Source organism: Ursus maritimus, unplaced genomic scaffold, assembly GCF_017311325.1.
Source record: "Ursus maritimus isolate PB19 unplaced genomic scaffold, ASM1731132v1 scaffold_13, whole genome shotgun sequence".
Lineage (NCBI taxonomy): Eukaryota > Metazoa > Chordata > Mammalia > Carnivora > Ursidae > Ursus > Ursus maritimus.
The window spans coordinates 63,180,459-63,192,902 of record NW_024423675.1 but is presented as its reverse complement, the minus strand read 5'-3'; the positions used below and the strand labels follow the sequence as shown (position 1 = coordinate 63,192,902).

Sequence of the window (12,444 nt, the reverse complement as noted above, 5' to 3'; positions counted from 1 at the left end):
GACCGCTGCTGGCGCAGGTGTGGGCTTTGGGAAACCATCCAAGCCCTCGCACGATCTCTTTGGGGACAACGGCAGCACCCAGATAATCACTTTTCCGCAGAGCCAGGGGTTACCCCATCATATGGTTTGAACCAATTCTGACTTCTCATTTCTGACTTAAGATACTTACTTACTCCCCTGGCTGGGAGTCTGACGTCTGCCGGGGGGATGAGGAATTGGCCATTATTGGTGCACACTGAAGAGCAGGCAGAGGAAGCTGCGTCCGACCTGTCTTGTGGGTGTGCAGGGCCCACGGGGGCCACGGCTGGGAGCTGCTCTGTGCGGGGTGCAGAAGCTGCAGAAAATTCTTCAAGCACAAGAACGCAGGGTTTTCCAAACTGGTGATGGCTTTCACACGGACGCTGAGGGCATTGCTCCCGGGAGCGACGGCCGGATCTGCGGCTTGGCCCCACGGTGCGGTCCTCTGCCGACAACACACTCCAGCCTGAGTGCCACCTGCCCATCAGGCTGATGCCCTGGAGGGCTGTCCTCTGAAGGGTCCCTCCTGCCCCGGCCTGCTGACAGGGGAGCCAGCTCTGACTTCCCTCTCTTTCCTTCTCTTCTCTTCCCCCTTCCCCTCCCTGCCTCCTTTCTCCCCCAGGGACTTATCAAAGACATTTTCTTTTGCGGAGCCAAACACTGGGCAAAGCCAGCCGGTCCAGCTGTTTGCAGACGGCCTGGCCTTTGGTGCCCGCCTATACTCTGCGCACTTGGTGGGTTTGCCCTCTGTTGGGAGCATGTCCTCCCCCTTTAGACTTTGGGGTTGAGATTTCTTTCTGGAAACAAACCAACTCCCCCTGCACTAAATACGTTCCCCAATTTCCAACTTATCCTACGCCATGTGACGCTAGCACACGGAAACAAAACATGGAAGCATCAGTAACCAAGGCCATCTCCCCGGGGGGGCGGACTTGATTGCAGAAGAAGTGACACGGCTAAAAGAGGCCAGGAACGTCCTGCTGCTGGGGCGAACATCGGCCCCCCACACCAGGCGCTCCGTGTCCCACCCTGCAGGGTCAGGGTCACAGCCACGGCCCTGGGAGGCCAGCATGTCACTGGGGGCAGTGAGGGGTCTTGGGGAGAGATTTAGTTTTCTGAACAAAACGGAGAACAAGAAAACTCTGGAGTGAATGAGTTCTGACCCCTAGGAAAGGGGGTGCTTTTTCTTCCTGCTAGAGGCACAAATAACCTTTGGCTTTAGCGAGTGTCTTTCTGGCACGAGATGAAAAAAGCAGCACCGGTTCCCCAAAGAAACATTATGATAGACGAGTACGATCAAGACTATTCAGGAAAATAATTAAAAAAAAAAAAAACACTTGCCCATTTTTAAAATGGGGGAGTTTGATGGTATGTAAATGATGCCTCAATAAAGCTGTTTCTTTAAAGGCGCAGAAGCACCCCCTCCCACCCCAGTCCGGTCAGGCTTCTAGAGCAAAGTGCCACAGGCCAGGTGGCTTGTAAACAGCAGACATTCCCTTCTCACAGCTCCGGAGGCCAGGTGACCAGGAGCCTGAGAGCCGGGCCCCCACTGGGGCTGCTGTGTCCTAGAGTGGTGGACGGGGCGTGGGGACTCTCTGGGGTCCCTGTGTCAAGGGCACTACCCCCGATCACGAGGGCTTTGTCCTCACGCAAGGCCCCACCTCCTGAGCCCAGCGCATGGGGGATGAGGTCTCCACATGGAGATTCCAGGGGGACACAAACATTCAGTCCGGAGCAGCCCCCTTACCGAGTTATTGGGCTCCTGTGGCCCAACCTGGGATGAGAAAAATCACCCGGGGTCATGGCAGGGAGGTAAAATGGGAGGCCTTGGCAGAGTTAGGGCCCTCTGTCTGGACAGGTCGCTGTCGCTTGCCCAGAGCTGGTCTGCTTTGGCCGCAGGCTTGTCTTACCGAGGGTGTGAACACTTGGCACACAAGCCGATTGTCCTAAAACTGCTTGATTATTTTGTCCAAGAGAAGAGACACAGGAGGAGAGTTTGGGCCGGGCACGGGGAGGGCCGGGAAGGGGCCACAGGGAAGGGGTCAGAGGCTCCCCTTCCAGAATGGCCTGTCTGGGGACGCATTTTAACCATGACCCCTCAGTGGGGAAAACAACCTGTTACTCTGTACATCCCGATTGGGGAAGAAAGTACGGTCTGTTTTAGAGATTGCTCTCTCAGGCTGTTAAAGGGAGAAGTTCCACACCTCGGGTGTAAGTTCTAGATAGATGGAAGCTCGTTTTCCGGGAATCTTGACTCTTTGGACAACAGGGACATCGCCAGGCTCAAGCAGGGGCCTCGCGTGATCCAGAGATGGGTTTTGTTCGGCATGCACGCCGTTGTTGCTGATATTTAGAAGTGGGCAAACTCCCCGTGGCGGCGAGTCGCTGGCCCCCATGCCCCCGCTGCCCTGGTGCCGGTCTCTCTGTCCCTGCTGCCTGTTGCCTGGCCCCGCAGTGTCACTCACTCCATGGCCGCCAAGCAGCGCCTGGGGTCTCCCGGGAGCAGCCGGACGGTGCTCGCTGCACAGGCCGGGCCTTGGGGCTCCCTGGTGTGGCCCACGTCCGACCGAGAGCCCCCCGCAGGCCTCGGTGACACACACACACTCGGGGACAGGCGGTCTGAACCACGGCTGCTGGCGGTCCGGAAGCCAGGGAGCCACCCCCCGCCGAGACCGTTGTCCTTGCTCCATCTCATCACGCAGGCACCCCTCTCGCCCCGTCCCCAGGAGGGAGGCCACGTTCGCACAACCTCCGTTACAGTCTTTTGTGAGAACTGCTGTCTGCTGCCGGTGCTCATCTCGAGTTTAGAAATGCAACGGTGCCCACGGTAGAGGCCGGGTGCCGTCCACGGGATCCCGGGGGCCCCGGAGCCCAACGAGGGGCCTCCTGCATTTAGGCTCAGGTCGGGCACCAGATGAGAGAACCTGCCCCGGCTCGTCAGGACAGGAGCCTGCTGACCACCTGGCTGTGTCGCCAGTCACGTCACAGAGCCGCTGGGCAGTGCGCTGCTGTCGTGCTTTCGGTGCAAGACGGCGAGCTCAGGGCTCTGCCTGAGGCTCGGGGTTCTAGTCTGTTCTGCGGGCGTTCAGTGCGGGCAGCTTCAGTGTCTAGTTCGCTCTCCACTGGCCTGTTCTGGGTGGCCGTGCCCCCTGTCCTGCCCACCAGAAGCAGGGCCTCAGAGGCCGGCCACCCGCCCGGGGGCAGGTAAGTACCGAGGCGCGGATAGGATGGAACCGGGCTGGCCTGGCACCAAGGCTCCAGCGCCCACGCCTGGGCTAGTGACGGAGCTGCGGCGGCCCTGCCTCTGTGCCACTGGGGGAAGCCAAGTTCAGTGTTGAGAGGACACATCAGGTGCCTGCAGACGTGGGTCTGCTGCGCTCACAGGGGCCCAGGGCTCTGAGCTGCCCTCTGAAGCAGAGCCTCGGGAAGGGCCTGCACGAGCGCGGTGTCCTGCACGGGGAAAGTGCGTCAGGGTCGCCTCTCTGTCCCCAGGATGCCTTCCAGGAGGAGTACTACAGGACGGGCACCTTCCCGGAGACACCCATGGTGCCCCCCCGGAGGCCCTGGACGCTCATCAACTGGTTGTTCTGGGCCTCCCTGCTGCTCTACCCTTTCTTCCGGTTCCTCGTCAGCATGGTCAGCAGCGGGTCTTCCCTAACCCTGGCCAGCTTCGTCCTCGTCTTCTTCGTGGGTAAGTAGAGAGCACGGGACCTGCCCCACCCATGCAACTGTGAGGAGCACCTGCCAGGGGGACAGGTGGAGGCCGAAGTGGGGGTACAGTCAAGCCGGGCGTCGCAGGTCTATGAACAGAAGGCTCAGCCCGCAGACGGACAGGGAATGCTAGCTTGCAGGACTCTCGGTCAGGCCCACCCAGGGTCGCAGGCCCAGAGGAATTCACCTGTGGCTGCTTTCCCCAGGGCTCTGCCCGGCACGGCAGCTCTGCAGACAGCTCTGCTCCCTGTAATCAGTCCTCCCTCCTCACCAGGAAAAACTTTTCCTGGAGCCCAGCAGCCACGTGCAGAGAGGCTCTTGGCCATTCGAAGCAGGTCCCGGCCCCTCTGGGGAAGCGCGTGTGCTTCTAGACGTTGGTTGCCACATGCATGACATGGAATAGAGAGGTCTGGGAGCACTTTTGCATCATCCATACTGGCTTCATTGACCAGGAGTTTGACTACTTTGGTTTCTTCATGGCCCCGCGGTTCTCTGCACCCTGCCGCTGGTCTTCTAAGTAGGGCAGCCAGAGGGAAACTCGGTAGGATTCCCCGGGAGAGCAGCCCCGGGAGAGCAGCCCCGGGAGATAGACACATCTCCCAGAGTCTAAGGGAGACTTTGGAACTCCTCCGAGACTTTGGAAAGCACGGGCAGAGCGTGCTCTGCCTTCCTGAGACCAAGGGGACATGGCACGGAGTCAAAGCACGCAGTGATCTGCGTGCTCATTTCAAATGGACATAGCTCAGTTGTTCCTACAACAGACGAGGTGCTGAATGAGTGCTCGAAAGACTCCGACAACACAAAAGAATATAAAATTGAAAGTGTCTCAGGACAAAATCCCCCTCCGAGCTTGCGCCCCAGAGATGAGATAATCATTAACAGTCTGGTGCACATTCTCCTGGACTCAGACGTATATGCATATATACATTCACACACAGGGACTATCCCTAGCTCACGGTTCTCACCTGATAAATTGTGGCCACCTGCACAAGTCACGACACACAAAACCTAGCTCATTCTTTTGGATCAAGCCAACCAGTTCTAGACTGTTTGAAATAGGCAAACTGGCCACTGTTCTGACACTAGACCCTATTGTCATCTTTTTAAAAATGGAAGGTATATTTTAATGCTGAAAATTAAAATAGTATTTGCTCTGTGTAGGAAAAAAAGAAGGTATAGGAAAAAACCCGCTTCTAATCATTTAACTCCCTGCAACACAGGCCGGAGGACCCCGCAGCACTGCTGTGTGCTGGCCAGGTGTCCAGGAGCTGTGGTTGTTGGGGTCCCCGGAGGGAGGGGAGCAGACTGAGCCTGCCTTCAGTGGGGCTCCCTGGTGATGAAGGTGTGGAGCGCGTGCCAAATGGGGGCCGAACACTCTCCCGGGGTCTCCAGGAGCTGACTGCCCTGGGCCCCCCGGCCCTCGCCCCGCAGACCCGTGCCTCATCAGCTGTGAGCCCGGGCCTCACTACCCTCTGCCCGGGATTTCTGTATTTGTGTCTCGTTCCCCTTCCAAGGCCTTTGAGCGACGGAGTCTACAGTGCGATCACGGCCACAGCATGGTGGCCCTGCCGTTGGGACAGGCCCTCCTGGAACTGCCCGTTTGTAACTGGCCCAGGGCATACCCGGGCCTTGTCGGGCGGGGCTGTGCTCGCCCACACAGCGATGTGTGTCACATTGTGACCTGGAGATTTCGGTTATCATCCATTTATCCATTCTGAAATGCGTGTTATGTGCTTGGTGCTCGGCTCCTCAGGGGACTCAGATGTGCTCCCTGCCCTGAAGGAGCTCCCCGAGTCCGCCCTCTCCGAGAGCGGCTTCGACTGCAGTGTGTGAACTCGGCCCTGTTGTCTAGCTTCCTGGTGGCCCCGCTGGGCTCTCAGGAGGGTCCCTCCTGTTCCATTTGGGCTGGCCCCACTCGGAGGCAGGGGGTTTTCCCGTTCACTGCTCTAATACCCCAAGAGCAGAGCTGGGCACTAAACAGATGTTTGGGCTCGTGCACTCTCCAGGCGCCTGGTAAGTTATCCAGCTTCGCTAAAGGGTGTTGTGTAAATTCCTGTCCTGCATTTGCAAAAGAATCCTCTTTGCCTTGGGGGCCAGCGTGGCAAGCAGAGGAATTTGGTAAGCCTCATGTACAGTGGAGCGCAGCTCAGCAAACTCCAAGGGTTGAAGGATTAAAACCCACCAGCAGAATAGCCTCGCTCTGTTCGTTTGAATGTCACTTAGTCTGACGCCCGTGCTCCCGGAGAACTACAGAGAGATTATGCAATGGGCCCCAAGTTAGCTGGCGAGATCTCAGCTGATGCTGAGGTCTGCAGACAGCTGGCCTCCCAGCATTCTCCCCAGCCGAGCACCCTGGAGTCCCCTGTGGGCTCCTCCTAACTGCCTGCGCTTCCCATTTCTGCAGCTTCTATGGGAGTTCGATGGATGATCGGTGTGACAGAAATCGACAAGGGCTCTGCCTACGGCAACATCGACAGCAAGCAGAAACGGAGCGACTGACCCCAGACACATTAGCGCCCGGAGGGGCCCTTGGGGACTGGTGGACGCTGCCAGCCATCCTTAGTGGGACCCAGGGACGAAGTGGGGTGAGCCCCTGCGGGAAGGCAGGGAGTGTGGTCTCAATGCCAGATGGGGAGGAAGATGTTCTTAAATCTTTTGTCCCCCATAATGCTTTAGTGGGTTTTGATTTTTTCGTGTGAGTGTGTGAGTGTGTGTGTGTGAGAGAGCGGGTGTAAGGGAAAGGATACATACAAGTGAGAATGATGTGCGGTTGTTAGCCTTATTTTGTGATCATTCAGAGGGGATCCGAGGCACGGGGGGGGGCAGGGATGGGGAACGGAGGGCTCCCCTTCATTCTTTGGTGCTCAGTTTTCTGTACTGGATTGCATAAGAGTGAAAGGCGCTTTAGGTAAGATGACTAAATTATGCCTCCAAAAAACCGATTAAAGTGTTTGGCTCCCTGTGCTATGTGTTTCCACGGACTGCTCCATCCTCCGATTCCACCCTCTGCCACTGTTCTGGGGTTCTGGACGGCAGTGACCCCGCAGCGCGGCCAGGAGGGAGCGGGGTGGACTCAGCATGAGGGGGACAGCTGGATGGGGCCCTCCTGGCCACAGACACAGGTGCAGGAGTTGGGGGGGTGTGTAGTTAAGGGGTGCGGCAGGTGCTGGGGGACGAGCTGAGCGTGTCTATTGGACACAGTGAGAGGCCTGTAAGGCAGCTTTGGTTTTCCCAATCTGCCTGCAATGGAGTCTTCCTGGCCCCAGGCTTGAAGAGGTGGCCAATCCCCGGAAGGACCTGAACGGAAAAATAAAGCACAGGCACTCTGCAGCTGTTTGAGAAACGACCTCACGTGCACGGCTCATCTCAGTAGCAGGCAGAACCTGGGCCCCTCAAACCAACACAGGCTCACTTTTTAAAAACACCATGCAGGAACCGAGATGCTCCTCTGAGCAGGGTCAGACTGGAGCAAACACCGTGGGACGAGGACCCGCCAGCGTCACTTTTCTTCCGGAAGCCCAGACTTTCACACCGAGAAAGAGGGCTGGCTGCCCGTTGACACGTGAGGCCGCCTTTGGAGTCTCGGCCACACGCAGGACCTCTGCGAACCGCTGCCAGTCCAGAGGCCACACGCACGCGAAGGACAAGCAGCAGTCTCTCTGGTGGAGAACGTTTAGCCACGGGACACTCTGTCCTCTCAGGCCGCGGCGCCGATGGCACTCACAGCGGGAACTTAGGAGCTGAGAGGTAAGCAGACGGCTTTCTCCCTGCGCACAGCGACACGCTGCCCGGGACGGAGCGCTGTCGCTGCGCTTACAGACGGGAGCAAGTGCTGCATCCAAAAGCTGGGCACGACCTAGTCAGCATCGCGTTTTCAGACGTCTGCTCATTTACTCACCAAGTGTTTCCCAAGCACGACGGAACTAGGTAAGCCAAGGAGTTAGGAGAGCGCGCGAGCAGCTCTCTGCTGAAGGGATGACAACGTATCCCTGTTAGGAACTGCAGAAGCGAAAAGACAAACAGATCCTGGCTTAGCTGCGGGGAGGGAGTTTTGGGGAGGCCAGAGCCTGAGCGGACATTTGCAAGCATCCCTGGGAGCAGGGGTGATGAGCCCATGCATTTGCTCACCCTGCGTTGGGCCACGGGCAGGTTTCAGACACAGTCTTCCCTCAGAGCAGGAAGAACAGAGACACGTGGGCTAAAGTGCGGGGATGACCACTGCAGGCCTGGGAGCGGCTCCGGCGTCTGTGCCCGTGTTTCTGTGTGTCCGCCTGCACCTGGACGTGGGGGGTGCTGGGCACCGGGGACTCCTCGCTCCACAGCAGAGCTGAGCAGGGCCGCCGGGGGGAGGTCAGTCCTGCTCGCAGCTGCGCGGTTCACCCTCACGACCCTGAGGCTCACTCGCAGTAAGCCCGTGGGTGAGTCGCCTTACCTCGAGTCCCAGTTTCCCCGTTTGTAAAATGAGGGTGATCACACCTGCCTCCTGGGTTGTTTCAAGGGTAAGATGAGGCCATATATGTGAACACACTTTAAGAATCCTAGAGCACTAAACAGAAGGGATGAGAGATTAGAAAGCTGCCTCCATGTTGCTACTTCGCAAAATGCTCAGAAACTACCCTGAGCCAAACGTACATCCTTCTTCTGTCATTTCCCCCGTGAACATAGTGACTGAGTGCTAACAACTTACACCCCGCCTTCGCCCAAGAGCGTAACGCATGAGCAATCGCAGGCTGCTCACCAGCGCCGTGGGTCCAGGTCGGAGGAGGGCAGCTCCATCAGCGCTCCTTTTCACAATGCCTCAGGTAGCAAGACAGGGTGGTAGTCTGGGGACAGATCCTGCCATTTTCTCAGCTGTCTGGCCCTCCCACGGAGAAGCATTTTGTTAGGAGGCATGGGGAGCTGGTTTTCCCTCTGCCCTGTTGCTATAGTGGCAGAGATGAGCACGGTCCCCTGGAAAGACCCAGTCCTGGATCCCTTCACCCAGATCTCACGGATGCCACAGTCTCTTCAGCAGAGAGCTGTGCTGGCTCCCAGGATACAGACTTCTCGCAGAAATAAAACCCCACGGAGGTTAAGCCACCTGTAGTGAGTGCTAGTCCCGGGCGGTGCGTCATGAACCAAGAGCTTCGTGTGCTAACACTTTCATAGCTTGCGTCGGCCCTGCTCAGAGCCCGCTCTGAGATGCAACGCCGCAGAGAAAAATCGTTTTCCTGCACTCCAGAGAGCGATGGCCACTCCCCAGACTTCCCTGCAGCTTGGAGGCAGGGAGTCTGACGCAATTCTAGGAAACCAAGTCCCCAGAGTGACTTTCTTTACTAAAAACACCAGCCATCCAAAACGCAGCTTGCGGCTGGGGCCGTGGACCCGTCCAGTGACTGCTGAGGGAACAGGAGTTACTGTGGACGAGGAACTAACGCACTTTGTGAGTTAGTCTCTTGCCTTGTTTACTTTCTTCCGAGAGAACACAACCTTTCTCCTGTGATCACATAGTGGAACTGGAGTTATCTCGTGACCGCTGTATTCTCTAAATAAATGCATGCAAAACCTCGTACAAGGAGCTACTGGTGTTTAAAAACTAAACGCACGAATCCTTTTCTAACATACCTGTAAGTGGATCTGAACGACAGTGACTTAGATGTACGATCCAACAATAATCAGCCAGGAAGGGTGATTAGGAAGGAATGACGTGCCAGTCACCAGAAGGGGCGCTGGCAGCTCCCGGGTTCTCTCCTGGTGGAGCCCGACAGTGGTCTGGCTGCCCCCACACAAGACAGATTTGGCTTTTGCAGAGGCTTTAGAACTTACTCATGAACGTGGACAGAAATTCTCCAGGGTACCTGTTCTCTGCTCAACACGAGGTTTCAGCCAGCTTGCCCAAAGCACTGGGCAGACCGTCCACATACGTGCTAGGCTCAAGAGAGAAGAACAAACACCCCGGGGGGCCGCCAGTTTCCTGAGCGACCACAGGAGGAATGTCAGTGTCCCGTGAGCTGCCACTCGTGTTGAAAAGACCCCAGGGGCGGGGCCCAGTGTGGTGGCCCGTGTCTGCCCCAGCTGGGGGGGTCTGGGCAGGGCGCCCGCAGGGTGTCTCCGGTTTATGGTGCCTCGCGTCCCGCAGGCTGTCCCATTAGGTGGCCGGGGGCCCCTCCTCCAGCAAGGGTGTCTGACAGCCTTCACGGATGCAGCGCTCACACGCTGCTTGTGGAGAATAAGTGTCAAGCACGGCACGGATGAGGCGCTGGGCCGCCCGCTTCCCGACCGCGCGGCGCCAGCGGGCTGTTCGTATGCCTGCCTCTTGCTCTAATAAATGCTCTTCCTCCAAACAAAAACGGTTCTCAAGTGTCCTGCTGGAATGAGACACGGGGACTGCCTCGGCTGGGAAGGGACTACCAGGTCTGGGGGCGAGAGCCGGCTCTCCCTTGTGGGCTCCGCGCCGTGACCCAGCGTGGCCTTCCTCTGCCTCCGAGGAGCTGGCCAGCAGCCGCTGCCTTTGTGAAACGGGAAGACGGCTCAGTGGCTCCTAAGACAAATGACTTTGGGTTGACACACCGGCCTGTGCGGCGGCCCCTCCCCCGGGGTCAAGACTCATGGTCATTTGCGGCCTTTGCCAAGGAATCACTCAGGAAGGCCAGGCCGGCTGCGAAGCTCCCTCACGTTTGGACTCGTGGCCACTACAGAGAGCGAGCGTGGCCGCGCAGACACAGAACTGGCGGCATCGGAGCTGGGTGATTTCCTAAAAACATCTTCAGAGATTTAATCAAGAAACATTTTTAAAACACTTTTTTTTTTTTTGCCAGGATGAATGAGGCTCAACTCCCTTTCCTGATGACATGCTAGACAAAAGGGCAAGTCCCTTTCCGGGCAGCCCCTCTGCCCTCCAAAGGCAGCCCGGGGCAAGGCTGGGTCAGCACCGAGCGCCCCAGCAGCACGGCGCCTGACCCATCGCTTTGCAATGAACGAATACCCCCAACGCACTCCTGCAACCCTGCCTTGGGGTTTGAGTATTTCCCAAGTGTCCACAAACGTAAACGAGAACCACTTCAGCCGTGTGAAGGCCTTCTGTCCTAACACAACGGGGCTGCGGCCTTGCGAGGGCGGCAGAGGACCGAGCGCTCACTCCTGTTTCTCTTGACCCACGACATTCTGTACCACTCGCAGCCTTCCTCACCGACAGGTAATGTGTCCGAGACAGAGTATCAGAAACGTCTCCTGCACACTTAGCGTATGTCTCCTCCTCGGAGCGTCAGCTCCGCGGGGCCGGGGGCTCCGGGCCACCTCCAGCGGTGGTGGGCGCTCAGGGGGGGCTGACGAAACGAACGGAGCACCGACTCGGGTGCTTTCATGACTGAAATGCCACTGTCTTCTCTTGATGCCCTTTCCGAAAGTAAAAATAAGAACCTTTCTTAAGTGCAATTAGGCCAAAATAAAATCCACAACGTTATACCCGGTCAGTATGTTGAAGTTCCAGAGTTAGCAGCGAAAAAAGCAAAGCTTTTCTCCAGGAAAGAATAAGCAGTTCCACGCCAGGCAGTCCTCAGCCCTGCAGCCTTGTCCTATTTTAATGTTAGGGTTCTGAACTGTTTGAAAAGCATTTATTAAGCACCTTAGATCTTTTCAGTATCTAGAAAAATGTCCTAGGCTTGTGTGAGTAAAGCGTTCCACTGAGTAAGACTCATATGATTTTTTACCTTTAACATTTTTTTTTCAAACAAAAGCACAGTCTTGATTTACATGTTGAAGGAACTAGATATTTTTGAAATTCCTGGCATCTCCGTTCTGTTGAATTTTAAGGAAAGGAGCAGTATAAATACAAAGTTAGGATTGCTGAATAATAATCCTTTTGAATTTGAAAAATGAATTAAACGACACAAATTGCACTTTATCTTAAAATCTGTAGTCTTTAGCCGGTCGTTCCTAAATGTTTCAGGGAATTAGGAAAAGTCCCCACAGGAGTTTCAGGGTGCCATTCCATTCATATGTTTGCAAATGAGGAGGAAGGGAAAGAAGTGGAGAATATTAACAAAGTTGATGAACTCGTACAGGGTGCTCGGACTTTTAAAGTTTATACAAAATAACATCACGAAACTACAGAAGCCCACACCCGGGCGGGACGGGTCGGCATCTAGAACAAGCTTGAGCCGTCTGCGGACTAGTGGGTGGAGAAGCAACGCAGGCTTTTTCGTCCTGTCCACAGGTGAGATTAGGGAATGAGTTACCTGAAGTGCACAGTGAACCCTATCGATCTCGTACACAAAAACTAACTAAAAATAGATGATGAATCTAAATGTAGGAGCTGAAACTATAAAACTCTTAGAAGAAAATGTAAATGTAAATCTTGGGTCAGGTAATGATTTCTTAGATGCGATATCAAGAGCATATGCAATAAAGAACAATAAGCCAGACTTCAAAATTAAAAACGTCTGTGTTTCAAAAGACACCCTTAAGAAAGTGAGAGGACAAGACACAGACCAGGAGAAAAAACTATTATAGATCATATCCCTGGTAAAGGACTTGTATCCAAAACATATAAAAACCTCTTATAATTCAGTAAGAAGTAGACAAATAACCCAATTAAAAGATGGGCAACAGACTCGAATGGGCCTCTCACCAAAGGAAAACAAATGGCCAACACACACAAGAAACAAAGCTCACCATCACGAGCGAAATGCAGATCAAAACCACAGTGGCTACCGCTTCGCGGAGAGTGGCCACGGT

At 55.8% G+C, this 12,444-nt stretch overlaps 1 protein-coding gene across 2 annotated transcripts in view; it reads left to right on the top strand.

Moving 5' to 3' along the window:
- AGPAT4 (1-acylglycerol-3-phosphate O-acyltransferase 4) overlaps window positions 1-6,694 on the top strand; it is a 120,969-nt gene extending 114,275 nt beyond the window's left edge. For both annotated transcript variants that reach the window (XM_008688485.2, XM_040628034.1), the window contains exons 8-9: window positions 3,511-3,709; window positions 6,134-6,694. In XM_008688485.2, coding sequence (XP_008686707.1) covers window positions 3,511-3,709; window positions 6,134-6,228 — 294 coding nt within the window. In that variant the 3' untranslated portion in view covers window positions 6,229-6,694. The remainder of the gene's footprint in view (window positions 1-3,510; window positions 3,710-6,133) is intronic.
- The last annotated feature ends 5,750 nt before the right edge of the window (window positions 6,695-12,444 follow it).